This window comes from Oncorhynchus mykiss, chromosome 2, assembly GCF_013265735.2.
Source record: "Oncorhynchus mykiss isolate Arlee chromosome 2, USDA_OmykA_1.1, whole genome shotgun sequence".
In the NCBI taxonomy this organism is placed as follows: domain Eukaryota; kingdom Metazoa; phylum Chordata; class Actinopteri; order Salmoniformes; family Salmonidae; genus Oncorhynchus; species Oncorhynchus mykiss.
In genome coordinates, this window is record NC_048566.1 from 23,511,263 (window position 1) to 23,538,392 (window position 27,130).

At 44.0% G+C, this 27,130-nt stretch overlaps 2 protein-coding genes across 6 annotated transcripts in view; one reads left to right on the forward strand and one right to left on the reverse strand.

Moving 5' to 3' along the window:
- LOC110538151 (amyloid-like protein 1) overlaps positions 1-9,206 on the reverse strand; it is a 63,729-nt gene extending 54,523 nt beyond the window's left edge. For all 3 annotated transcript variants that reach the window (XM_036942710.1, XM_036942704.1, XM_036942697.1), the window contains exon 1: positions 8,952-9,206. In XM_036942710.1, coding sequence (XP_036798605.1) covers positions 8,952-9,017 — 66 coding nt within the window. In that variant the 5' untranslated portion in view covers positions 9,018-9,206. The remainder of the gene's footprint in view (positions 1-8,951) is intronic.
- Positions 9,207-9,627: 421 nt separating this feature from the next.
- The window catches only part of zmp:0000001114 (suppressor of tumorigenicity 14 protein homolog), a 31,448-nt gene continuing 13,945 nt past the window's right edge, over positions 9,628-27,130 (forward strand). Inside the window, exons 1-7 of one of the 3 annotated variants that reach the window (XM_036942653.1) lie at positions 10,257-10,653; positions 11,669-11,750; positions 22,775-22,922; positions 23,663-23,823; positions 25,568-25,638; positions 25,946-26,115; positions 27,012-27,047. In XM_036942653.1, coding sequence (XP_036798548.1) covers positions 22,826-22,922; positions 23,663-23,823; positions 25,568-25,638; positions 25,946-26,115; positions 27,012-27,047 — 535 coding nt within the window. In that variant the 5' untranslated portion in view covers positions 10,257-10,653; positions 11,669-11,750; positions 22,775-22,825. Of the gene's footprint in view, positions 10,012-10,256; positions 10,654-11,668; positions 11,751-22,774; positions 22,923-23,662; positions 23,824-25,567; positions 25,639-25,945; positions 26,116-27,011; positions 27,048-27,130 lie in introns of those variants that run through there. The other 2 variants (XM_036942656.1, XM_036942652.1) reach the window with 2 other exon arrangements.

A 27,130-nucleotide genomic window follows, 5' to 3' on the forward strand; every position in this document is an offset into this window, starting at 1 on the left:
CACCAGCTGCTGGGTTTGCCCTAGCTACCGCTGTGCCATGCTGCATCCCTCTGCTGCTAGAGATGGCAGAGAGCAGGGCACTGACACTGATCCAGACATCTCCCTCTATGCCAATCAACTCCACCCATCCAACAGTGTGTGGAATGTCAATGCACTGCTGATCAGCCTCACCAGACCCTCTGAAATCCTCCCCACGACTCCCTGTCAGCCAGGCCAGCCTCCTCCCCACGACTCCCTGTCAGCCAGGCCAGCCTCCTCCCCACGACTCCCTGTCAGCCAGGCCAGCCTCCTCCCCACCACTCCCTGTCAGCCAGGCCAGCCTCCTCCCCACGACTCCCTGTCAGCCAGGCCAGCCTCCTCCCCACGACTCCCTGTCAGCCAGGCCAGCCTCCTCCCCACGACTCCCTGTCAGCCAGGCCAGCCTCCTCCCCACGACTCCCTGTCAGCCAGGCCAGCCTCCTCCCCACGACTCCCTGTCAGCCAGGCCAGCCTCCTCCCCACGACTCCCTGTCAGCCAGGCCAGCCTCCTCCCCACGACTCCCTGTCAGCCAGGCCAGCCTCCTCCCCATGACTCCCTGTCAGCCAGGCCATCCTCCTCCCCACTCCCTGTCAGCCAGGCCAGCCTCCTCCCCACTCCCTGTCAGCCAGGCCAGCCTCCTCCCCACCGCTCCTTGTCAGTCAGGCCAGCCTCCTCCCCACCCCTCCTTGTCAGTCAGGCCAGCCTCCTCCTCACCCCTCCTTGTCAGTCAGGCCAGCCTCCTCCCCACCCCTCCTTGTCAGTCAGGCCAGCCTCCTCCCCACCCCTCCTTGTCAGCCAGGCCATCCTCCTCCCCACTCCCTGTCAGCCAGGCCAGCCTCCTCCCCACTCCCTGTCAGCCAGGCCAGCCTCCTCCCCACTCCCTGTCAGCCAGGCCAGCCTCCTCCCCACTCCCTGTCAGCCAGGCCATCCTCCTCCCCACTCCCTGTCAGCCAGGCCAGCCTCCTCCCCACTCCCTGTCAGCCAGGCCAGCCTCCTCCCCACTCCCTGTCAGCCAGGCCAGCCTCCAAAAACGTATCCATGCGTCGCAGTGCCATTATGGAAATGTCCTGTTGCAGTCCAGCCCCTCCTCGCCCTCCTCTTCACTGGCTCTCTGAGTGTTTGTGCGTGCACATGTGTGTGAATGGGTAATGACTAGGCTCAGTGCTATGGCCTGCAGGCAGTGTCCTTCCTCCACTTTCCCTGGGCCACCTATGAATACATATACAGTACATGACAGAGATTAATCTCTGCCTTTCAAGACACCAGGGCCAGAGAGCCTGTGGGTTTAGAGTTTCTCTTAGCACCAACTATGTGCCTTCTACTCCCCTCCTACCCACCAAGCGTATATCGCCACTCTCTCTCAGTAAACTGTCTCCTCTCCCTCTCTGTCTACTCTCTTTAGCCTCCCCCACTCTCCCTGACTAATGGAGGTCTCTCTCGCTCTCAACACGGAGGACAAATGTTATCACTCCACAGCAGATGTCTCACGGGCAGCTCTACTGAAACCTCCTGCTGGCTTCAGCAGGGACCAGCCAGACCGACAGCTCTCTTTCGCTTCAACATTTTATAGCAGAAATTTTGCCAATTAGGCTTACCAGGCCTAGCATTTGGGATGGGAGACCTTGGGTTGGAGTGATATCTCCAGCCTGCCAGAAGTTCTGACATGCAGGCAGGCACAGGATCCAGATCAGAGTAGCTATGGATGTACTGTATGCCTCACACTCCCTCTCTCTCCACACGTTCCCCTAACTCCTAAACATACACACACAGTTTTAGGGAATCTTAGTTCCCATTCGCGCTGCACCATCCCAATCTCCCTAGCTGTTGGATTTGCATGAGTCTCCCGATGGCCATTCGTACTTCGTGATACCATGCACTTCCTTGAATGTCTGTCACGGCACGAATAACCCAGGCCGCTTGTTTAATGGCACATGTAACCTTTTCATTTAGCTGTCACCACTGGTAATGGCTTGATTGCTGAGGCACATTTCCAGCAATTATTTTATCTCACGCCTTTCCTTTCATTGTGCCCAGGTTAAATTTCACAATGATTGTGCAAGATTTTGGATCAGGTCCTTGTTATGTGCTTTTCCCTTCAAAACGCTTGGAAAGAGCACAATAAAGAGAGGAGAAGAAAGATGGGATCCAATAAAATGGTACATGTCCTCTGGCACAGGCACAGGCACACTACAGAGCAAAGCACAAGGGAAGCCATTAAGGAAACCTGATTATCTCCTGGCTCGGAAATTAATTAAAGGAGAAAGAAATACTGACAGACAGAGATAGAGAGAGCTGCTAGTATCCTGTAACCATTTCTACATATCCATAGCACTGCAGTCACGGGCAGGGGGAGTGGAGGGGTGAGCGTCTGTGTTCCAACACAAGGCCTGAAAATGCTAAGGGGGGGGGAACATGCGCAGCAATTTAGTAACTCCCTGTATCCGTTTAATCTTCTTCCTCCTCTTCTAAACATACCCCACTATCATGCTCCCCCTTCCTCCCTCATAAATTGGAGTGTATATGAGACCCGGAAAGCTGCGTTTCATGGCTCTACCAATGGCCGGCAGCTTCTCCGGCCTCCCTGGGTTCCAGTGGCCTTCTCTGCAGTCATTTATTTCCCCCAAAGCTTGCGGTTTACTGTACTCCTTTGTTATTTTTTTTACTTTTACCCCTTTTTCTCCCCAATTTGGTGGTATCCAATTGGTAGTTACAGTCTTGTCTCATCGCTGCAACTCCTGTATGGAATCGGGAGTGGCGAAGGCCGAGAGCCACGCGTCCTCCGAAACACGACCAAATCAAGCCGCACAGCTTCTTGATACAATGCCCGCTTAACCCGGAAGCCAGCCACACCAATGTGTCGGAGGAAACACTGTACACCTGGCGACTGTGTCGCTAGAGCGCGATGGGACAAGATCATCCCTGCTGGCCAAACCCTCCTCTAACCCGGACGCCGCTGGGACAATTGTGGGTCTCCTTGTTGTGGACGGCTGCGACAGGGCCTGGACTCAAACCAGGATCTCTAGTGGCACAGCTAGCAACTGCGAATCAGTGCCTTAGACCACTGCACCACTCGGGAGGCTTGTACTGTACTCAAATATATGCACGGGCAGATAACAAAACCTGCTCATTTCTCATCATTAATACAGTGGGGCAAAAAAGTATTTAGTCAGCCACCAATTGTGCAAGTTCTCCCACTTAAAAAGATGAGAGAGGCCTGTAATTTTCATCATAGGTACTCTTCAACTATGACAGACAAAATTAGACTACTTGCTGGTATTTTGGCCCATTCCACCATGCAGATCTCATATAGAGCAGTGATTTTTGGGGGGCTGTTGCTGGGCAACACGGACTTTCAACTCCCTCCAAAGATTTTCTATGGGTTTGAGATCTGGAGATTGGCTAGGCCACTCCAGGACCTTGAAATGCTTCTTACGAAGCCATTCCTTTGTTGCCCGGGCGGTGTGTTTGGGATCATTGTCATGCTGAAAGACCCAGCCACGTTTCATATTCAATGCCCATGCTGATGGAAGGAGGTTTTCACTCAAAATCTCACGATACATGGCCCCATTCATTCTTTCCTTTACACGGATCAGTCGTCCTGGTCCCTTTGCAGAAAAACAGACCCAAAGCATGATTTATCCACCCCCATGCTTCACAGTAGGTATGGTGTTCTTTGGATGCAACTCAGCATTCTTTGTCCTCCAAACACAACGAGTTGAGTTTTTACCAAAAAGTTATATTTTGGTTTCATCTGACCATTATGACATTCTCCCAATCTTCTTCTGGATCATCCAAATGCTCTCTAGCAAACAACAGACGGGCCTGGACATGTACTGGTTTAAGCAGGGGGACACGTCTGGCACTGCAGGATTTGAGTCCCTGGCAGTGTAGTGTGTTACTGATGGTAGGCTTTGTTACTTTGGTCCCAGCTCTCTGCAGGTCATTCACTAGGTCCCCCCGTGTGGTTCTGGGATTTTTTTTTTCTTGTGATAATTTTGACCCCACGGGGTGAGAACTTGCGTGGAGCCCCAAATCGAGGGAGATTATCAGTGGTCTTGTATGTCTTCCATTTCCTAATAATTGCTCCCACAGTTGATTTCTTCAAACCAAGCTGCTTACCTATTGCAGATTCAGTCTTCCCAGCCTGGTGCAGGTCTACAATTTTGTTTCTGGTGTCCTTTGACAGCTCTTTTGTCTTGGCCGTAGTGGAGTTTGGAGTGTGACTGTTTGAGGTTGTGGACAGGTGTCTTTTATACTGATAACAAGTTCAAACAGGTGCCATTAATACAGGTAACGAGTGGAGGACAGAGGAGCCTCTTAAAGAAGAAGTTACAGGTCTGTGAGAGCCAGAAATCTTGCTTGTTTGTAGGTGACCAAATACTTATTTTCCACCATAATTTGCAAATAAATTCATAAAAGAATCCTACAATGTGATTTTCTGTATTTTTTTCCCTAATTTTGCCTTGTCATAGTTGAAGTGTACCTATGATGAAAATTACAGGCCTCTCATCTTTTTAAGTGGGAGAACTTGCACAATTGGTGGCTGACTAAATACTGTTTTGCCCCACTGTACATCACTTGACTCTGACACTTCAGCTTGAAACAAAACATGTCTTTGAGGAAACGTTCATCTTCATCATCATTACCATCTTTCTATTTTCAGGCAGGTGGAAGTAGCATGAGGCTGAAGTAGCATGAGGCTGAAGTGCTGTTATAAACAGAATCTGTCAATGTTTAAGATCATCAACATAATCTTTTTATAGCAGTTATTTTCTGTCAGAGTCGACACACGCTGTGTTATTGTAGGGAAGGTGACCTCTGCTTGCCTGACTACCAAAACTCCTTGCTCCGGCCAAACGCTACGCCACACCCACTAGTTTCTTCTCTGCAATGAGTCTGATCTGAGTACCTCCCCTACAATTTCTAGAAAGCAAACATGTTCTAGAACGTCTGATTGGTCATTCTAGACAGTCTGATTGGTCTCAGAAACTGATGGGTTGGTCCCAAGGATATATATATATATATATATATATATATATAGAAATCCTTGGGCCCAACCCATCAGTATATATATATATATATATATATATACATACATACACACAATATGACTGATAGGGGGTGCTGTGTTGACACCACCGTGCCTCCATCATGGCACTCCCCCACCATTATAAAAGTATTTTGAAGATATAGAAATGCATTTTTTAATGTCTACAGACACCTTGATGGAGACACCCTAATGCATACTTTTAAATTAGATTGTGAGCTAAACATAAAACATTTCAAATAAAAATGTATTAAAACAAATCCTTAAAGTACTTTTTTAAAATTATGTTTCTGTCCCCACTACAACAACAAAAATACATGTAATTTTGTCCTTGAAAATTGTATTGAAATACTGTAGAATTCCATTGATTCTTATGGAGGACTGCTCCTACTGGGGAGTGCCAATATGTCAGATAGGTGACTTCAAAGCCTCGCAATGGCCAATACATAGCAACAGCAATCCAGGGTTGGGCCAGTGACAAAACACAAGTGGGTAAAGCAACATTTTGAAAATGCATCATTGTCTTTGATACTCTGATTGGTTAGAGATGATCCAATCACTGATGGCTTTGTTTTGTACAACACCCCTCATTTTGATGTCACCACAAACTAATTGAGATTGCAGTCTCAGACTGAAGTATTTAGCGAATGAAGAATTCAGTTTGAGTCATCAGGCAAGACCTATGCCAAGTTGTCAATCAACGAAACAAACTCAGCACTGCAAGTGGCACATGTCATTGCATCCAAGGTGGCTGAGGTTAAGGCACATAGGACAGTATAGATAAACTGTCAAAGTATCATGCTAGGAGTGTCACGCTACTGTGTCAGCTTCATGGACACTGAAGTGAAGTAAACAGTAAGAAAATGTATTCTACAATGCACTGGTCCTTGCTTTTAACACAATACACAGTAAGAACATCATACACAGTATGGGAATAGCAATCAAAATGGAGAACAAGGACAGAGAGCAGAAGTACACATTGCATAATGGTTGTGTTTCAGATAGGTAAATGTTGACTTTGCCCTTGTGCTTTGAAACTCTAATGCCTTCGTTCTCCTACATTTTGTTCTCTGTAAACAAACACCATTTGTACTGCACCTTAAAGCCATTACATGATACAGACAACAGTTTGCCTCCATCTCATTTACAAAGGCATTATTAGACTATAAAAAAACAGAGTAGTGCCATCTACCAACAATGCATTAAGTGGAAAAGATCAGGCCGTAGCAACGCAGAATTGCCAATTTCAACGTTTACCACGGAAATGGTGGCAAGAACCATCTTTAACACAGCTAATACCAGGGTGTTAAGCCAACAAGCCAGCCCTCTTCAAAGTGTAATCTGGACTGTAAACCTTCACATATCTGTAGGTCTCCTTTTGTAAACCTAAGCATGGTTCCTCAGCATACAGCAGTAATCCCAGTAATGCTCTTACAGCAGTGGAATAATTCCACAATGAAAGGAACAGGTTTATGGCTAATAAAACGCACTGTGAGCAACCAGTGCCGATGGTTAATAAATACACATGCTAATCCTCTTAACATCTTCAGAATGAATCCTTACACACCCCACTATGATGATTACATGCTTTCTACTGACTGGAGATTGGGATTTCTAATACCTTCCAAGGGCATAATGTACAGTTAGTAGACAGTATATGGATAGATACAATAAATAGATAGAAAGATCGATGTGTAGATAGATAGAGTGACAGATTATGCATGTGAGCTAGTTCTTACAGAGGAACATAGAGCTTCTCCTCTAGTCTACCTACGCCCTTACAATGCAACAGTAACAAAGAGAGGGAAAAACTCACTTCTATTCCCAGGTGGAAAGTGAGCTTGACCCGCACTGTAACTCCAGCTGAGGCTCCATGAGTCACTGCTCACGCCCCACTCTCCCCTGCTTTCCACCCAGCACGCCCTTCTGCCATTTTATACCTCCACTCCACTCCAGATCCCCCACAGGGAGCCTGGCCTCCCTCATTAGCTGTGGGGCTGAAGGCCTCTGGGGGCTGGGTGAAGGCAGCGTCTGGGTCTAGTGGTCCCTGGAAGTCACCTCTGACGCATTGGCACAGCTCGGTGGTGGGTGGCACAGGCTGAAAGGGCCCCTGATGGCACATATCAGTCTGGAGTTTAGACCTTCACAGGTGTTCTATATAGAATAGCCAGATGTGAGAAAATTCTGCACATGTGCTATGGTTTCCCAATTAGCCTAGGGAGTGATTTGATCCTCTGTGGACAAGGTTAAATGTTATGTCTAAGTGTTAGCACTTTGAGATACACGAGCCGTTATATAAAAAGGTAAAAAGGTAGAATAAAAAATAAAATTACCACATTCAAGTAACACAGCAAGGTACTAACAATTCAAACGTCATGATTTTGAGTTGGGGAAACTAAAATAATTGGGTCTATTCTAGTGATCCATGGGGGAAATGGAAGAGTCATAGTCTGGAGAGTGCAGTGCTATGCAGTGGTAGATCTCATTAAAGTCTGCTGTCAGTGATAGCTGTATGGTGGGAGGGCAGAGTGACTGATGGCTGCCTGGTCATTACATTGATCTGGCCCCAGAACAGTCTGTCTGTCAGAGACTCTTATCTACAACACATGAAGCATGGTGAGATAGAGCCTGCTGAGCTGACCTGAGAACAGCCATTTGCATTTTTTTCTTCATTCAGTGCAGTGACAAGATGGAGATTAGTAGTGGCTCAGGCCTCAGCCTTAGTTCATTCTACATCCTGCTATACAACATGTAGTCGGATCAAACTTAGATCAAAGATGACCCCATATCAAAGCAGGAGGCTAAGGTGTAGGCTTACAGAAAGATAATTTGCACTCATTAAAAAAAGAAACAAGGGTGTAAGATGAAAAGCACCACATTTCACAATCAATACAGAATTTCTCCCTCTTTCCCCTGGATTCACAGTGGCGCAATAAAGGTTCAAGCACAGGCCTCCACTGCAGATAAATCTTATGCATCCGATGCAAGTCCCAGATTCAAGACATAGCCTGGAGAAGACTGTACATTTTCATTAAAATAGCAGGTGTGATGCTACTCTCTCTCTGTAGGCAGCCGGGAAAGGCCTACTGCGTTCTCTCATTCAGCATTCCTAGCATGGGCATTATGACAAAGCAAGCAGGCAGCCAGTGGGGCTCCTCTACAGCCCCCCTACCTTCTATACTGATGGTATAAGGCCACCATTACATTCATGGCTCTGTGATGTTCAAACAGCACTTGATTGTGCATTATTTCGATAGACTTGCAGGCCTATAATAGCATATACCAGTCTATGGCCTACTGATATGTTACTAACAAATTAGATGTTGCGTTGCATTCTTCTTTTCTTTTTCCAATTAGACCAGAATAAAATAAACAAAAAACAATGACCCCACCCCAGGCTATGAAGACGTTCAGTACATTTATCTCTTTGTTTATCAAGGGTAGATCCCAGATGGTCTCTCTCTCCTGCTCACTAAAACCCATGGGGAGAGGCTGACATACAATAGCCTAATAAAGAATAAATGTATTGGCTTGAATAATTCGTTGGCATGACCAAATGTCTACAGATATCTTCTGTATTTCAATAATACAAATTTGCTAATTGGACAATAGCTTTTATTCTGCGTAGGTAGGTTACTGAGCGTTCCTTCTTGTTGACGTGTCATTTATCATCTGACAGTCTGTGTGCGCATTCATTTGCTAATTAAATCTGTCCAAGATAACGGTGCGCGTCAGCAAAAAGAATACGAATTGATATTCATGACATGAGTGATATAGATATGAACATTTAAAACACCACTTCGAGCAAAACGCATGTTTATACAACAAATATAAAGCAACAATGTGTTTATCATAGAAATTAAAGATTATACTATTGGGGCTTACCTCGACATTTCCCCACATGCAATGGGACAATACGGCCATCAAAATGGGTAACACTGTATGTCCCATTTTCACTCCTTCTTCTTCCGTTTCTCAATTGGAACGTTTTTTCTTTATAATCTGAATTGATTCCCAAATACAGTTAAATCAGATACTATGATGAGCTCTGTTCTGTTCGGTGCCTGCCTCCGATATCTCCTGCGTCTGCGTCCGTGCGCACTTGCTCTCTCCAATCGCAGTCCAGACTATTATGTGGCTGCAGCCTGGCTCTCAACGCCCATCTACGAGCTCGTATTGTACCATGGACTTTCCTCAAAGCGCCAACATTTTTAGATTAACTGCGGTTTGATTTGGTAGAGGGAGACACCCAATGGATATGAATGGGAAGTGCAGGCAGTGGATAGAAAATGGTCGATCTATGAAACTGCCTGAGCGTTTCATAATATGCGTCACGAATTCAGTTACAGCAGTTGTGAAAGAGGCTGCGTTCATGTGCTAGTCGGAACTAGGCAACTCGGAAATGTCCGAGTTGGGATTGGGAGATTTGACTTCGGAAGAGTTACATGGTGTGTTAAGTGGGGGTGTCCCACCCTTTCAGGCTGTTGGCCTGAAGTAGGACTAAATAGATTTGAATAGTGGAGTATGGTATTTATTTTATTTTTAGGTAGGGTATTGTCTTTATTTAATTATTTTTTAGCAACGTATAAGGGAGTTATACTCCAGTCTAGTAGGTGACGGTAATGCAATATTTATTGGATGGCAACCGCGGTTAAACCTCATCAAAGAAGAAAAAGCAGAACGCACCCTAAAAACACAATAACCTTCCAATTCACAATGATGTAATTGATCACAGGCTGATTTAAAAAAATGCACGAAACGTTGGTGGTTTTTTTCCGTAGTGCGTGTTTGATTGAATTGCTGTGTGTTTTACGTTGTAAGTATGGTCGGGACCAAAAAATATTTCCTGGCCCAAGCATTCAGCAATGGACCCAGTCATTCGTCATACGAAAGATAAAAACATTCCAATCCAAATACTGTATTTGGTCAATAGGTGGCACACAAGGTAAGCTAATGGCCTCGTTCTCTACGTGAGGGCTATACTCAATACTGTTTGGCGATTTTTCTACTGCTACACAATATTTTTCTCAGCGTTATGAAGATGTGATATAGACCTATTTGTTATAAAACGTTGCTATCGAGAATATATATATATGTTTTTAGCCTACGTACATATAGAGCTGATATAACAGAACCGCACCTGTTTACACAAACTACTTCTAATTTAAATGTTCTGTAAAATCGCAACTTCCTGATCTCACCTGGCGTTCTGGCCATTTTACAAGGCTGCACCAGGTGTGGGCGTGGCTAAATGTCGTGGGTGTGGATGGAAAGGGTCAGTTTCAAGGTGTACAATTGTTGACTGAAACAAACACCTCAGCCACGACAACCATAAAGTTTTCACACCTTTCATACAGGATTTGAGTCATTGAAGGAATTTACCAAAGGGACCGTTGCTACTTTTGATCAACATTTGAATTAATCTCCCTCACGCGTTGATTTGAAACTTCTTGGACCCCAGGGAGGGAGGACTATAGTCCCGTGCATTTAAAGTGTCTAAATCGTTTTGTTTGATAGAACTTTCTACCAACTGTATTTAACGCAGAAGTAATTGAAGAACATGAATTCCGCAAGATTTGAATACGAGGTAAGTTTTTTTTTTTTGTGTGGAAATGTTGTGTAAACCAAACAAATTAGAAATGTCGGAATAACGATGTAACCAAGTCGCGCATGCGCCATTGCTGTCACTTTTGCATTTTCACAGTTGTATTGTTGTTAGAAACTTCATTTGAAATTCTATTTCACAGACAAATGCATAACGTTTAATTCCAGTCAACATCATGTTTCTGTAAGGTCCACCTGTCAAACTCCGCCATATAGGCAAACCTACTCCAATTGACTTTTACTTGATACCACAAGTAAACACTTCAAGGAAGTACGTTGCTTTCTCACTGGCCTTCAGGTTATCCCAGTTAATTTTAAACTTGTATAGTTAACTTTTATGTAGGGTAATTATTCATGATCATATAATTTGAAGATGGATGGGCATAATTACATTTTAAATAAAGGTTAAATAATTTTAAAATAAAAATTAGATTTGTTTTGAATGCGTTGTCTTTTGAATGACTTAAGCAAAAATTGTGTTGGAGGAAGAAACACAGGATAGGATATGTTATTTTAAAATATCCTTTATTTAAACAGGGAAGTCACATTGAGAATTACATCTGTTTTCCCAGATGAGCCCTAGATGGCATAAATGAAACACCTGTAGACTAGTTAGCAGCGACCCTCCCCATCTTGACTGTCTGGATATTTAATTAATTTAAAGACCGTAAACACTTTGATAAGAGACACACATGACAAGTGTAACGGTATCAATTCATGGTATAAGTCACATCACTCTAATTAATATGTCAGCTCTGTGTACTCGATTTCTCCCTCACTGGTCAGGGCGGCCATATTGATTTCATATACCTGCAGTGTTCAGTGATCACAAACTCATTTCATGTCCCTGCTGTACTAAGGGCAGTCACCGGCCCCCTGGTAACAGTACATAGTATTGAGTCCCCACTCCCAGCCCAGACAGTGCTGCCCTGCCCCAACTTCCAGGTATTCTGATACCCTGTGGATCCCAGACTTGTCCTGACTTGATCCCCCTCCAGCCTCGCTGCTGCTCACCCACAGAGGAAGACTACTGAGAAGAAAGTTAGTCGCTGCACAGAGGTGTTTAGAGAGGGGGGGAAGGTAGGTTCCTCTATGGTATATCTCTTTCACACACTATACATTTTGATATTATTCTAAATGTTGGCTTTGATGTTTATACACGTACATAGTCATGTTGATTAAAAAGTGAGGGTTGAGAAATGCTACATAGTTTTGAGCTCAGTCAAAAATGAAATGCAAACAGGAGGTTGGAGTCCTGAAAGAACATGCACTTTTTAGGGACCAGAAATGGATATCATATTTGTAAGGGAAAGGAACAACAATTCTGAATACTTGCTGGTATACTAAATAATATGGTCTGTTTTCCCTGAGTGTCCTGATGAGATGGGTGCTTGTGCAGTTCATTCATGCTCAGGAATGTAGTCATAATTGTCCTGGTTTGTACAGTATGCATTGTCATAGTTCTTGGACTGTCTCTAGGTTTCCTGTAACAAATACAGAAATTATAGTAAAAACTCTGTCACCAGAGGTCTTTAGTTAAATATTAGCTACGCATAGAAGAGCTGGATTAAGTATTGTCTGTAGAATTGGGTCATGGAGATGTCCACACAGATATCCTGGTTGTCATTGATATGTTTCCAGGTTACACAGTAAGTTAGTAAATGCAGTAGCTTTTCATTAGTTGTGTCTAAAGGAAAATATTCCTTTGCTTCCACAAGTGTCGTTAAGAGCAGTTCCCTGATGAACACGTACACTACCTGACCAAAAGTATGTGGACACCTGCTTGTCGAACATCTCATTCCAAAATCATGGGCATTAATATGGAGGCTTTCCACTAGATGTTGGAACATTGCTGCGGGGACTTGCTTCCATTCAGCCACAAGCATTAGTGAGATTGGGAGCGGATGTTGGGCGATTAGGCCTGGCTCACAGTCGGCGTTCCAATTCATCCCAAAAGTGAGGTTGAGGTCAGGGCTCTGTGCAGGCCAGTCAAGTTCTTCCACACCAATCTCGACAAACCATTTCTGTATGGACCTTGCTTTGTGCACGGTGGCATTGTCATGCTGAAACAGGAAAGGGCCTTCTCCAAACTGTTGCCGCAAAGTTGGAAGCACAGAATCATCTAGAATGTCATTGTGTGCTGTAGTGTTACGATTTCCCTTCACTGGAACCAAGGGGCCTAGCCTGAACCATGAAAAACAGCCCCAGACCATTATTCCTCCTCCACCAAACTTTACAGTTGGCACTATGAATTGGGGCAGGTAGCGTTCTCCTGGCATCCACCAAACCCAGATTAATTTGTCAGACTGCCAGATGGTGAAGTGTGATATATCATTCCAGAGAACATGTTTCCACTGCGCCGAACTCCAATGGCGGTGAGCTTTACACCACTCCAGCCGACTGCTCAGCCATGGCAACCCTTTTCATAAAGCTTCCGACGAACAGTTATTGTGCTTATGTTGCTTCAAGAGGCAGTTTGGAACTCGGTAGTGAGTTTTGCAACCGAGGACAGACAATTTTTACAGGCTACGAGCTTCCCCTTCTGTGAACTTGTGGCATACCACTTCGCAGCTGAGCCAGTTCTGCTGCTAGACATTTCCACTTCACAATAACAGGACTTGCAGTTGAACGAGGCAGCTCTAGCAGGGCAGAAATTTGACCAACTGGCTTGTTAGAAAGGTGGCATCCTATGACGGTGCCATGTTGAAAGTCACTGAGCTCTTCAGTAAGGGCATTCTACGGCCAATGTTTGTCTATGGAGATAGCATGACATTGTGCTAAATTTTATACAGCTGTCAGCAGTGTGGCTGAAATATCAAAATCCACAAATGTTTAAAGCGGTGTTCACCTAATTTTTTAAATAAATAGTGTATATAATTTTATGTATGGGGCAAAAAAGTATTTAGTCAGCCGGGCGGTACTTATTTTCCACCATAATTTGCAAAGAAATTCATTAAAAATCCTACAATGTGATTTTCTGGATTTTTTTCCCTCATTTTGTCTGTCATAGTTGAAGTGTACCTATGATAAAAATTACAGGCCTCTCATCTTTTTAAGTGGGAGAACTTGCACAATTGGTGGCTGACTAAATACTTTTTTGCCCCACTATATATGTTGGTAGCAGCCACTCTATGTTAGTGATGGCTGTTAAAGTCTGATGGCCTTGACATAGAAGCTGTTTTTCAGTCTCTTGGTCCCACCTTTGATTCACATGTACTGACTTTGCCTTCGGGATGGTACCGGGGATAAACAGGCAGTGGCTCGGGTGGTTGTTGTCCTTGATGGTCTTTTTGGCCTTCCTGTAACATCGGGTGCTGTAGGTGTCCTGGAGGGCAGGTAGTTTGTCCCGGTGATGCTTTGGCTAGACCGCACTACCCTCTGGAGAGCCTTGCGGTTGTGGGCGGAGCAGTTGCCGTACCAGGCGGTGGTACAGCCCGACAGGATGCTCTCGATTGTGCATCTGTAAAAGTTTGAGTGTTTTAGGTGACAAGCGAAATTCCTTCCGCCTCCTGAGGTTGAAGAGGCGCTGTTATGCCTTCTTCACGATGCTGTCTGTGTGGGTGGACCCTTTCAGTTTGTCAGTGATGTATACGCAGAGGAACTTAACTTTCCACCTTCTCCACTGCTGTCCCGTTAATATGGTTGGGGGGTTCTCCCTCTGCTCTTTCCTGAAGACCACTACCATCGCCGTTTTTTTTTTTTACACAATGAGTGAGGTTATTTTCCTGACATCACACTCACTTTGTCATTACGGGGTATTGAATTCATTTTTGAATAAATGTACTCTGTTTTGAATTCAGGCTGTAACAACACAATTTGGAATAAGTCAAGGGTTATGAATACTTTCTGAAGGCACTCTATGTTATCCACCTTAGTATCGGGGAATGATGTCATAGTCCTGATTTGTGCTTTGTCATTTCCTCAGTTACCAATTTAGGATTTCCTGTGTGAATCCTCTTGAGTATTTGTATTTATTATGCCAGCAGCTTCTTTTCCTGGTGTCCATCCAAATTAAGGCAGTTTTATACAATTAAAAAACATGACATAAAATTTCACAACAGATACACATTGTGTCCCCTCAGGCCACTACTCTACTACCACATATCTACAACACAAGATCCGTGTGTGTGTATAGCGTGTATGTTATCGTGTGTGTGTGTGTGTGTGTGTGTGTCTTCACAGTCCCCGTTGTTCCGTAAGGTGCATTTTGATCCATTTTTTTAAGTCTGATTTTACAGCTTGCATAAGTTACTTGATTTGGAATAGAGTTCCGTGTAGTTATGGCTCTATGTAGTCCTGTGTGCCTTCCATAATCTGTTCAGGACTGTGAAGAGACCTTTGGCGGGTCTAGTGGTGTATAACAGTGAGTGACTATTTATAATAGAGAAATCCCTTCACTCAGAGTTTGTAATGATGCTGTTTATTTTGGCTGTACTCATTGTACACCCAATAATTCTGGAAGAATATAACTTATAAATGCCTTATGAGCTTAGTTCAACTGTCGTACCCATCAGAGCCCCAAATGTAAGCTTGTTTTAGTGCTATTGTTTGTAAACGTAAACAAACACTGTATAGTCTCAACATGGTTAAATCTAAAATGTTGATATAATGGATTTGAGAGTGGTTATTTTTCTCCTGCCTCAAACCTCAGCTTTTTACAATAACAGTGGCAGGGTACCCACTTTGTTATTGTTTGAACTGCAGATTGCCCATTTTTAATTGCACTTGAAGAAAGGTTTTCTAAAAACATAACCACCACCAACTCTGTTCTGGCCAGTAATGCATATTGTTCACAGAAGATCTATTTGTACATGTGGAGATGCGTTACGTCCATAAACAAGGTGGATCCCCAAATGTAAGGGCACAACAGCAATATTCTGATCTTAGGATTGAGCTGAGGGTCAGGTGAGGTCAGTGTGACCGGTCCTTTTCCAGACAGGATCAGTGTCAACATTGGGGTGTGATTATGGAAGAATGTGGCGGTTTCGGTCAGATCAGAGTGAACGGTGTGGGTCAGAGTGGAAGTGAGCAGTACGGGACACCCAGGTAGGAATTCAACAAGGGAGTCTCCGACAGTCTGCGGTCTTATCTCTTGACTGTCCTGTGGAATGGCCTGTTCACCCTGCCTACTGTAGTCTCTCACACATGACCAGTAGAGCAGGTTGGTTAGTAAATTAACCCAGTCACCTAGTAACATCTTCAGTTCAGTTCCACATGGTGTCCAGGGAGAGAGAATTCACACTAACTCATCACAATGTGGTGATGTTGTTGTACTATAACAAAATAACCTGACACTTGTCATGACCATTTTCCACCACTTATCTGTAATCTAATGTTATGGGTTATTATATGGTCAAAGTTCCATAACATGGACTATTAGGATGCTCATTATCATAAACAAGCATAGCTATATCATGACTTTATTAGAACACTACATTTTCAATTTAAGTTAATGTTACTAGCCTGAGAAGGTTAGTGTAGTCATTTTGATGTGAAATTTACATTTAAATATGCTTTCACAAATGCATTACACTTTCATAAATAGATCACTTAATTTGTGAATTTTAAGTCATTTCAGATCTCGCGCTCCTCACTTTCTCACAATGTATTTGTCATGTAGTTTTAGGCTGATGAGATATTTCAACCAACATGTTTCTAAAGTTCTGGTGGAGCTGACATTGGAAAGGTGCTACATAGATAATGATTGAGGGTTTAAATAACAGCCATTGAGAGTCTGGTTAATGTTTAAACAGATGGAATGCCTGTCTAAAGCGCAGCTGCTCTGCTTAGTTATATTGTGTAGGCCGAATCAGACCACTCTGATTTGGTTTAACTTTCATTCCCACTCTCGAAAGTCATATCTTGTTATGTGTACTATACAATATGATAAACACAGAGGATGCACATATGTATGTTTACATTACAAACGGTTGTGTGTGAAAAGGAGATTGTCATTGTTAGCTATTTCTCTGGACCACACCTCTCAGTACAGAACACCTCATTACCCATCAGTCTAACTGGTTTGACTAATATGCTGCTACCTTACTGTATGCCTAGCAGTTCTACTATACCTTATTGTTTAGTTAATGCCATTAGCTCTCCAGATGTCCCCTCGTGCTTGTAGTGGTACTGTGCCTTCAGAAAGTATTCACACCCTTAGAGTTTTTCAAAAATATTTTTTTTTTACAGCATGAATTTAAAATGGATTACACTTAGATTTTTTGTCACTGGCCTATACACAATAAGTAGAATTATGTTTTTAGAAATGTTTACTAATAAATAAGAAATGAAAAGCTGAAGTGTCCTGAGTCAATAGGTATTCAACCCCTTTGTTGACGCAAACCTAAAGTTTAGGAATATGACTTCCACCTTACCTGTCACCCTAGACACAGTTCAATTTGCTTACCGCCCCAATAGGTCCACAGACGATGCATTCGCCATCACCACTGCACACTGCCTTATCCCATCTGGACAAGAGGAATACCTATGTAAGAATTCTGTTAATTGACTACAGCTCAGCATTCAACACCATAGTACCCTCCAAGCTCGTCATTAAGCTTGAAGCCCTGGGTCTCAACCCCGCCCTGTGCAATTGGGTCCTGGACTTTGACGGGCCGTCCCCAGGTGGTGAAGGTAGGAAACATCTCCACTTCGCTGATCCTCAACACTGGGTCCCACAAGGGTGTGTGCTCAGCCCCTTCCTGTACTCCCTGTTCACCCATGACTGCGTGACTATGCACTCCTCCAACTCAATCATCAAGTTTGCAGATGACACAACAGTAGTAGACTTGATTACCAATAACAATGAGACAGCCTACAGGGAGGAGGTGAGTGCTCCTGGATTGTGGTGTCAGGAAAATAACCTCACACTCAACGTCAGCAAAACAAAAGAGATGATCGTGGACTTCAGGAAACAGCAGAGGGAGCAACCCCCAACCAAAGTTTTAAGTTCCTCGGCGTACACATCACTGACAAACTGAAATGGTCCACCCACACAGACAGTGTGGTGAAGAAGGCGCAACAGCCTCTTCAACCTCAGGAGGCTGAAGAAATTTGGCTTGCCACCTAAAACCCTCACAAACTTTTACAGATCCACAATTGTGAGCATCCTGTCGGGCTGTATCACTGCCTGGTACGGCAACTGCAGCGGCCACAAACGCAGGGCTCTCCAGAGGGTGGTGCGGTCTGCACAACGCATCACCAGGGGAAAACTACCTGCCCTCCAGGACACCTACAGCATCCAATGCCACAGGAAGGCCAAAAAGATCAAGGACATCAACCACCCGAGCCACTGCCTGTTCACCCCGCTACCATCCAGAAGGTGAGGTCAGTACAGGTCCCACAAAGCTGGGACCGAGAGCCTGAAAAACAGCTTCTATCTCAAAGCCGTCAGACTGTTAAACAGCCATCACTAGCACAGAGCAGCTGCTGCCTACGTACGGACTTTAAATCATTGGCCACTTTAATAAATGGAACACTAGTCACTTTAATAATGCCACTTTACTAATGTTTTCATATCTTGCATTACTCATCTCATACTGTATTCTATACTATCTATTGCATCTTAGCCTATGGTGCTCTGTCATTGCTCATCCATATATTTATATATTCTTATTCCATTCCTTTACTTAGATTTGTGTGTATTAGGTATTTGTTGTGGAATTGTTAGATATTACTTGAATTGTTAGATATTAATGTTCAATGTTCAACAAGCAATTTTGAAAGACTCACAGCTGTAACTGCTGCCAAAGGGGATTCTAATATGTATTGACTCAGGGGTTTGAATACTTATGTAAATTCAATATTTGTTTTTCGTTTTCATAAATTTGAAAACATTTAGAAAATAATTTTGTCATTATGGGGTCTTGTGTGTAGATGGGTCAGACAAATGTATGTAATGAATGTTGAATTCAGGCTGTAACACAACAATGGGGAATAAGTTCGGGGTGTGAATACTTTCCGAAGCCTCTGTATTGTACTTTTTGTGGTGTAATACTGTGATAGGCTTTTGCAGTGTTTTTGATTTGTTTGCTTCTGTTCTGTTTGTATGTGTCCACTGCATTCAACACCATTTCCTGTGTAATCATAGGACACTACTGAGGCCTGTAGTTGGAAAGGCAACCAGCACAGTTTACAAATGGATCTAACTCGAGGGAGTAGTATTTTTGTTTGTGGGTAGAGAGATGGAGACGGGATATGACGAAAAGCATGTAATGGTTTTATTAGGCTGTGATCAGGGTGACTGATGGAGAGAGCGACCCCCGAGCGCTCACTGACCCCATCCCTAATGATTCCCTTAATTCCAGACCATGATTGCTGTTAGAAATTCCCTTTAGGAGGCATGTGTGAGAGCCGGAGCATTGTAAGAATGGCCTTTAATTGCGATGAGTTATCATCTAGACCAGTGTAATTGAGCCCCCATCTTAAGGGGCGGCACTTCTGACAAATTGATTTAATACCGAAGCGATTTTCCTGTCCCTAATGGTGGATCGGGTCCTTCTCCACACTGGGCCACAGGCGCAGATGCAATTGTGTGCGGTGATTACTATCTGCTCTGTAATCGCTCTCTGTCGTCTGTGTGTGCAAGAGGACTCGTACACACCCTGGACCCAGGGCAGGGCACATAGATCTTAGCCTATGCCCCAGGTAGCCCTGAACTTACCCATCGTACTGTAGGGAGAGGGCTGTGATATAGAGAGTCACTATATGCACGTAAGTCAATATGACATCAATTCAAATTTTAATGGTCACATACACATATTTAACAGATGTTAATGCTTGTGTTCCTAACTCCAACAGTGCAGTAATAAATAACAATTCACAACAATACAAAGACATCTAAAAGTAAAAGAATGGAATTTTAAAAATATATATATATAAATATTAGTACGAGCAATGTCGGTGTGGCATTGACTAAAATACAGTAGAATAGAATAAAGTGTATACACAGTGCCTTTGGAAAGTAGTCAGACCCCTAAACTTTTTATGCATTTGGTTAGGATACATTTGGTTAGGCCTCATTCTAAAATGTATTAAATTGTTTTTTTCCCCACATCAATCAATATCCAACACATTTACATAAGTATTGAGACCCTTAACTCAGTTTTTTCTTCATTCACCTTTAGCAGTGATTACAGCCTTGGAGTTTCTCCCATTCTCCTCTGCAGATCCTCTCAAGCTCTGTCAAGTTTGGGGGGGGGGGGGGGGGTTGTGTTGCTCCACAGCTATTTTCAGGTCTCTCCAGATATGTTCGATCGGGTTCTGGGCCACTCAAGGACATTCAGAGACTTGTCCCAAAGCCACTCCTGCGTTGTCTTGGCTGTGTGCTTAGGGTCATTGTCCTGCTGGAAGGTGAACCTTCACCCCAGTCTGAGGTCCTGAGCGCTCTAGAGCAGGTTTTTTATTAAGTATCTCTTAAGTACTTTGCTCATTTCATCTTTGCCTCGATCCTGACTAGTCTCTCAGTCCCTGCTACTGAAAAACATCCCCACATCATGATGCTGACACCATCTTGCTTCACCGTAGGGATGGTGCCAGGTTTCCTCCAGATGTGACACTTGGCATTCAGGCCAAACATTTCAATCTTTGTTTCATCAGACCAGAGAATCTTGTTTTTCATGGTCTTAGAGTCTTTAGGTGCCTTTTGGCAAACACCAAGCGGGTTGTCATGTGACTTTTACTGAGTTGCTTCCTTCTGACCACTCTACCATAAAGGCCTGATTTGGTGGAGTGCCGCAGAGATGGTTGTCCTTCTGGAAGGTTCTCCCATCTCCACAGTGGAACTCTGGAGCTCTGTCAAAGTGACCATCGGGTACTTGGTCACCTCCCTGTCCAAAGCCTTTCTCCCCCGATTGCTCAGTTTGGCCGGGCGGCCAGCTCTAGGAAGACTCTTGGCGGTGTCTAACTTCATCCATTTAAGAATGATGGAGGCCACTGTGTTCTTAGGGACCTTCAATGCTGCAGAAATGTTTTTGTACCCTTTCCCAGATCTGTGCCCCGACACAATCCTGTCTAGGGGATCTACGAACAATTCCTTCAACCTCATGGCTTGGTTTTTGCTCTGACATGCACTATCAACTGTGGGACATTACATAGACAGGTGTGTGTCTTTCCAAATGTTGTCCAATCAATAGAATTTACCACAGGTGGACTCTAATCAAGTTGTAGAAACATCTCAAGGATGATCAATGGAAACGGGATGTACATGAACTCAATTTTGAGTCTCATAGCAAAGGGTCTGAATACTTATGTAAATAAGGTATTTCTGTTTTTTATTTTAATAGATTTGCAAAATGTTCTTGCTTTGTCATTTTGAGGCATTGTGTGTAGACTGCTGAGGATTTTTAAAATCCATTTTAGAATAAGGCAGTAATGTAACAATGTGGAAAAAGTTGAGGGGTCTGAATACTTTCAGAAGGCACTGTACATATGAAATGAGTAAAGCAGTATGTAAATATTATTAAAGTTACCAGTGTTTACATGTCTGTATATAGGGCAGCAGCCTCTAAAGTACAGGGCTGAGTAACCGGGTGGTAGCCAGCTATTGATGTCTGATGACCTTTAAGCTAGACGCTGTTTTTCAGTCTCTCGGTCCCAGCTTTGATGCACCTGCGCTGACCTCGCCTTCTGGATAATGAACAGGTAGTGGCTCGGGTGGTTGTTGTCCTGGATGATCAGGTGCTGTGACATCAGGTGCTGTAGGTGTCCTGGAGGGCAGGTAGTTTTCCCCTGGTGATGCGTTGTGCAAACCACACCACCCTCTGGAGAGCCCTGCGGTTGTGGGCGGTATAGTTGCCGTACCAGGCAGTGATACAGCCCAACAGGATGCTCTCAATTGTGCATCTGTAAAACTTTGTGGGTCTTAGGGGCTGTTGCGCCTTCACCACACTGTCTGTGTGGGTGGACCATTTCAGATTGTCAGTGTCATGTGTACGCCGAGAAACTTAAAGCTTTTCACCTTCTCCGCTGCTGTCCCGTCGATGTGGATAGGGACGTGCTCCCTCTGCTGTTTCCAGAAGTCCACAATCAGCTCCTTCGTTTTGTTGATGTTTTAGTGACATGGTGAGGCAGTGGCTAGGGAGTATTGTTGTTGTCACCAAGTACTTGCTCACGGTTGGCTGTTCCTTAATGAAGGTGAAGCATATACAGAGTGCCATGGAAGTCTTCTCTGCCGTGCAACATGTGTGCTCTCAGATCACTAAACTGGTTGGGCCTGTTTTTACGTCAGGATTCGTTCTGAGCCTGTTTAAACTTGTCAGTGATTCTCCCTAAACAAAAACATGAAAAGTAATGTAAAACAGACACGTTATTGTTATGGTGTGAATCCGTGTTAGCCGTCTTTGCAATACACCGTAAGTCTAATACAGGGTGATGATCAAGATGGCGGTCAGTTTCACAAACAACGCAATTGTCTGTCTTTCCCCTGCTCACCTACACACACCACACATCTGACTACTACACCGATAGGCACACACTGAACTTTCCATGGCAGCACCTCATCTCCCCCTCTGTCTCTCTGCGCTCATCTCTTTATAAATGCTTTAGCCTCCAATGTGAAATGAGAAGTATGGCATAGTTTATACTAGTGATACATAACCCTTCCTGATGAGAACAGTGATTTGGATCAGTTCCTCTTCGGGATAATGCAGCTGCGGTTGCTTCTTGATTTTAGTTGCCGAGCCACAGAATTTTTAGCTTTCATTTAGTTTTTTGTTACTGTTCGAATGTTGACGATGGGAACTTTCTGATGCCAGGAACAGTAGAGTTGGCACTTTGTTTCTAGTGCCTTCGTTGATGTCACAGGCTTTTCCTTTGTAGCTTTTTACAAGTCCACTGTCATTACTTTCAACTCGTATGGTAAGACTGGAGTCTGGAGGTGGCTATAGCTACTGTCTTGCACTTAGTTTCAGGATGATTTTAGGAAGAGACTGAACACTATGATCTCCTAACAATCTCCATGTCCTCCAAGTTAGGTGACTCACACACTACACTGCATATGTTATTGTACTCCTACGTCTTGAGTATTAGTAATCTCATATAACTGTAGGTAAGTTAATTAACTTATCTCCCTCTTTTTTTATGTCGGTCTGCCTCTGTCTACCTAGGGTCAGAACGGGCGGCATGAGCAGGTCACCTTCCTGGATAACAAAGAGAAGATGGCATCGAAGAAGAAGACTGGAGTGATAGTGGGAGTCCTCATCACTCTGCTTGTCTTGGCAGCCGTGACAGGAATCCTCATCTGGCTCTTTGTTAGTGAGTACAACTTTGCTATGTAGTCTGAGACTAATGCATGTAATAATCATAGACTAGGTACTATCGCTCAGTCTGACGGAGTGAAAATGCAAAGGATGCCCGAAAGTGGCTCAATAACTCCAACTGTACTAATGTTGCTAATTTCCAACCCTCTCAGTTTGGCCTGGAGTATTCTGGGAGGTTTGTTCTAATGTCTGAATATAAAATTGATACCTGAAATGTAAATAATGGCAAACAGATTGTTATAATCTACCCGGAAAGACTTGAGTTTGAGTTGGCAGCCCTAGCCAACTGCAATTGGCCAATCTAAACCTGCCATCTACAGGGCCCACCCAGGAGATTTCACATTCACAGTCGCTGCCTGACTGCTGCTTTGATGGCCTAGACATTTGATACAAATATCCAAATGAAGTGTGAAGTTTGGAAGTTTTTAATTTGACATTGATAACCTGTTTGTTTGACAGGCCTTAATTTGGTTGGTGTTAATAATTCAGGGGAGTAAAGTGGTGCGGTGCAGAGTAGACGAAACACCCTGACAGTCACACACACACTCACTCTACAGCCTGATCAAAGAGGCTTTTACAGAGAGATAATCAACAGATAAACAGATAAACTCCTAATTCTCCTAAATCCCTGTTCTCTTTTTATTAACCATCTCTGGAAGTTTATGAGGAGGCATTGGTGTTGCATGTAGAATTTTATTAAATGACTTGCTCTTTCTCCCACTCTCTTTCCCTCAGTCAAAGGCAGGGAGTCAGCGGCCACCATAAGTATGAAGCGTGTCCCAGCTCAGCGGGTGTATAGCGGGCACATGAAACTGGACAACGTGCCCTACAACCAGAATCTGGAGGACCCCACCAGCACAGAGTTCCAAAAGCTGGCAGATGACCTGGAAGAGATAGTGAGTTTGACCCAGGTTTATGCTCAGATACCACGTCCTGGTGATGTTCTGTTAAGAAAAACGATTGAGATTATTGTTTTTCTATGGTGACAGACAAAAGTGATGAGATGACAGACAGACATCAGTTATTTCCCATAATTTTCCTGCCTGTGTCAAAAGTTGAAATTAGTTGAACTTTTGATAGATAGGTTGATGACTGGCTCAATACGCTTCTACCAAGTTAACCTCCAACCACAATACCCTTTAGGCCAGGTATGGTATTAAGTCAGGTGTCAGAGTTCAGAACTGACTGAGATTCAGTTTCTCTCTCTTGTTTGTTGTAGCTATCTGCCACAGCATGTTTTTCTCCTGGTGGAAGGAGATTGCTAAAGGCATATTTGTGTGGGTGGACTGGAAGAGAGAACATCATTTAGTTACTCTGTTATTTCCTCCAACAACATTTCCTTTCATTGGAGTTATGGATATGTGTGTATCGCCACTTGGGAACATGACAATGATAAACTGCTATTGCTCAACCCCCGGTCAGTGTGGCATTGCTTTAGAATGTATAGCTGCATGAGTGACAATATAAGGTAGGTGGTCTGAATGGAATTCTAGATGACTGTTCAATGAGCATTAATGTGACAGAACACACCCCCACCATTATTCTCTCTACTCGGTACATTCAGTTCTTCCTCTGGCCATGTATTGCAGATGCAGTAGAGCAAAGTGTCATTACATGTTGGTGATTGGGTCTACAGTATATACAACTGAACTAACAAAGCCAATCAGAAACCAACACACTATTGGCTCCACTGGCAAGACTAAAGAATACACTGAGTTCTTTTTTATTCTTTTTTTTTTTTGAGGGAACAATGCACTTCTCTGTATGTTGGAGGTGCTGTGTGGTCGACTTGGTAGTCTGCTGTTACCTGCTGTAGAATATGTTATTTGTGCTTAGAAACAACTTTGAATAAGGAAATCCACACTTAGGAGACACTGTGTCTCTCGTCTGAGCTCTGCAAACTGCAATGGGATCACATTCTACACTTCTGGGTTCAACTTCAGTGGATCACTCATTTTGCTCTCCTCTGGAATTGTTATTGGGCTTTCTCCATTGTGGTCCATTTGAAAAGTCTCCAGCCCATTTCTCGGTTCTCAATGTGGTCTTATCAGAGTCGATACAGATGAAGATCGTTCACTACTCTCTTCAGTCTGTTTCAGGGAGCTGAGGTGAGTTCAGCTACACTGCCTTTTATAATGTACCTTTTGGATTTAACATTTACCAGCCTGATAATTGCATGTCCGCTACATGCGTTCTTATTCACAGTCTGAACTGGAGTTTAACACACACACACACACACACACTATGAATAGACAGCATGATTAGTAACAACACATGCTAGGATTAGATATCCAGTTTCTTTCTACATTTCTTTCACATATCTTTAGCTGAAAGCACTCGTCCTCCATGGGATCTCCAATGAAAACCCTGTTATTCATGGTATGCAGGCAGTTGGAATGCAAGCATACACACTTGTTCTCAGGGGCCTTATTGCAGACTCGCAGACAAACTTTTCTTGGTATCGAACTGGCCAATACCTGGAGCACTCCCAACACCATGGTAACCTTGATCAATTAAACCTTATATGGAGGATTCGGCTGAACTCTGAGGTCATGGCTCCATATCTTCGCCATGGTAACAGAAAATGGGTTGTCAGGTAACCTAGTGAATGCTAATTTTTATGTTGCCTTTTTTCACCAGCTTAAGAGCAACTACAAACAAGTTGAGTTCCTCTCCAAGTACTACACCACATCTGTGGTGACCGCCTTCAGGTAGGAGAGTGTTCTGGGATGTGGAGTTTCTGCATGTTGGTAATGTACAGTTGGCCATAAAGCTAGTCATGAGATCACTTTCTTTATTACATAATATGAGTCTTTGAAAATGCTTATTGGATAACTGTGATTTGGACAATGGAACATCCATTGCAGCAACTCAAAACACCAGCTGTTCCTGAGGAGAGGTTTGGTCAAACCTGCACAATAGAAATGCTGAAGTGCATGACTGTGAGTGATCAATGAAGGCCTCAGTCAGCATAGTTTGGTCTTCTACTCCTTCCTTCAAGTCCCCCTCTCTCTCCAGTGAGGGGGTGCTGGCCTACTACTGGACCCAGTTTGACATCCCGGCAGCGGACCTGGAGATACTGCCAGAGTTTTCTGAGGAGCGGGTCCTGGAGGTGCTGTGGAACGGCATCAGGGAGCAGGGCAAACGCTCCGGCCAGAGCCTCCACATCAGCCAAGTCACTGCCTCACGTGAGTTAGTAGTTAGTACAACCCAGTCAAGACCAAACCAGGGGGTGTAGTCTTTGGGGCAAGGGGTTAAACCCTAAGATTAATTTAAGTTAAACCCTCTATTAATTGGCTGCTCATCAGGACCTTGATCAGCTGAATGAGGGGCAACAGAGTTGGATCAAAAGCCTGTGCACCCAGTAGCTCTCCAGATGCAGGGTTAGCTTCCCCTCAACTAAAGGGTTATGTTTAATGAAGATAAATGTATTGTCTGAAGAAAGCCCCCTCTGTCATCTTCCATAAGCATTCATATCTGATATGATTTCTGCATTAATGGCTGTTCTATGCCAGCTAGATGTCTGACATGCCCTAATAAGATAACGTGGAGGTATAAGGGACGCCACTCTGTTTGTATTGTATCAGTGATTGGACACTTTATGTAGTTTGGGTCCTCTAATGACGTTACAGTAGTTGGCCCCTGGGCTGCCCTTTAGCTGCCTGGCTCTAGCCATTATCATTATTCTAGCTTCTGTCTACTTCACATTGCATTGCAAAAAGGTCACCCTATATGACTTAGTGGTTTTGCTCTGTTTTAAAATGATTTCTGTTTATATGGTTTGATGTGGCTGTCAGACTGTTAGACAGAGATGTATCCCTGGGCTCCGTGGGGCAATTGGGGGGGGCTCCATCGACTCCATCGGCAGCTCTCTCAACAGCAGTGTGTACGGCGAATTGGAACAGTAAAAGTGCAACCCAAATATTATACACCCGTGCATCAAACTCTATCAGCCTCTCAGTAAGGTAACGCTCTCTTAACCCTCCCCCTTATCTCTCATTTTCCCTTTCTCTCTCCTCCTTCTCCCTCTTCTCTCTCCCCCTCTTACTCCACCACTCTTCTGCCCCCCCCCCCTTCTCTCCAGGCACAGACCCCAGGATGGCCAGGAACCCCAGAGCCGGTGAGTAAAACCCACTGTCTCCCGTTTCAATCACACGCCGCTGTAATTTTCCAGCCCGCTAGATGTTCACCCCGCTGCTGCCA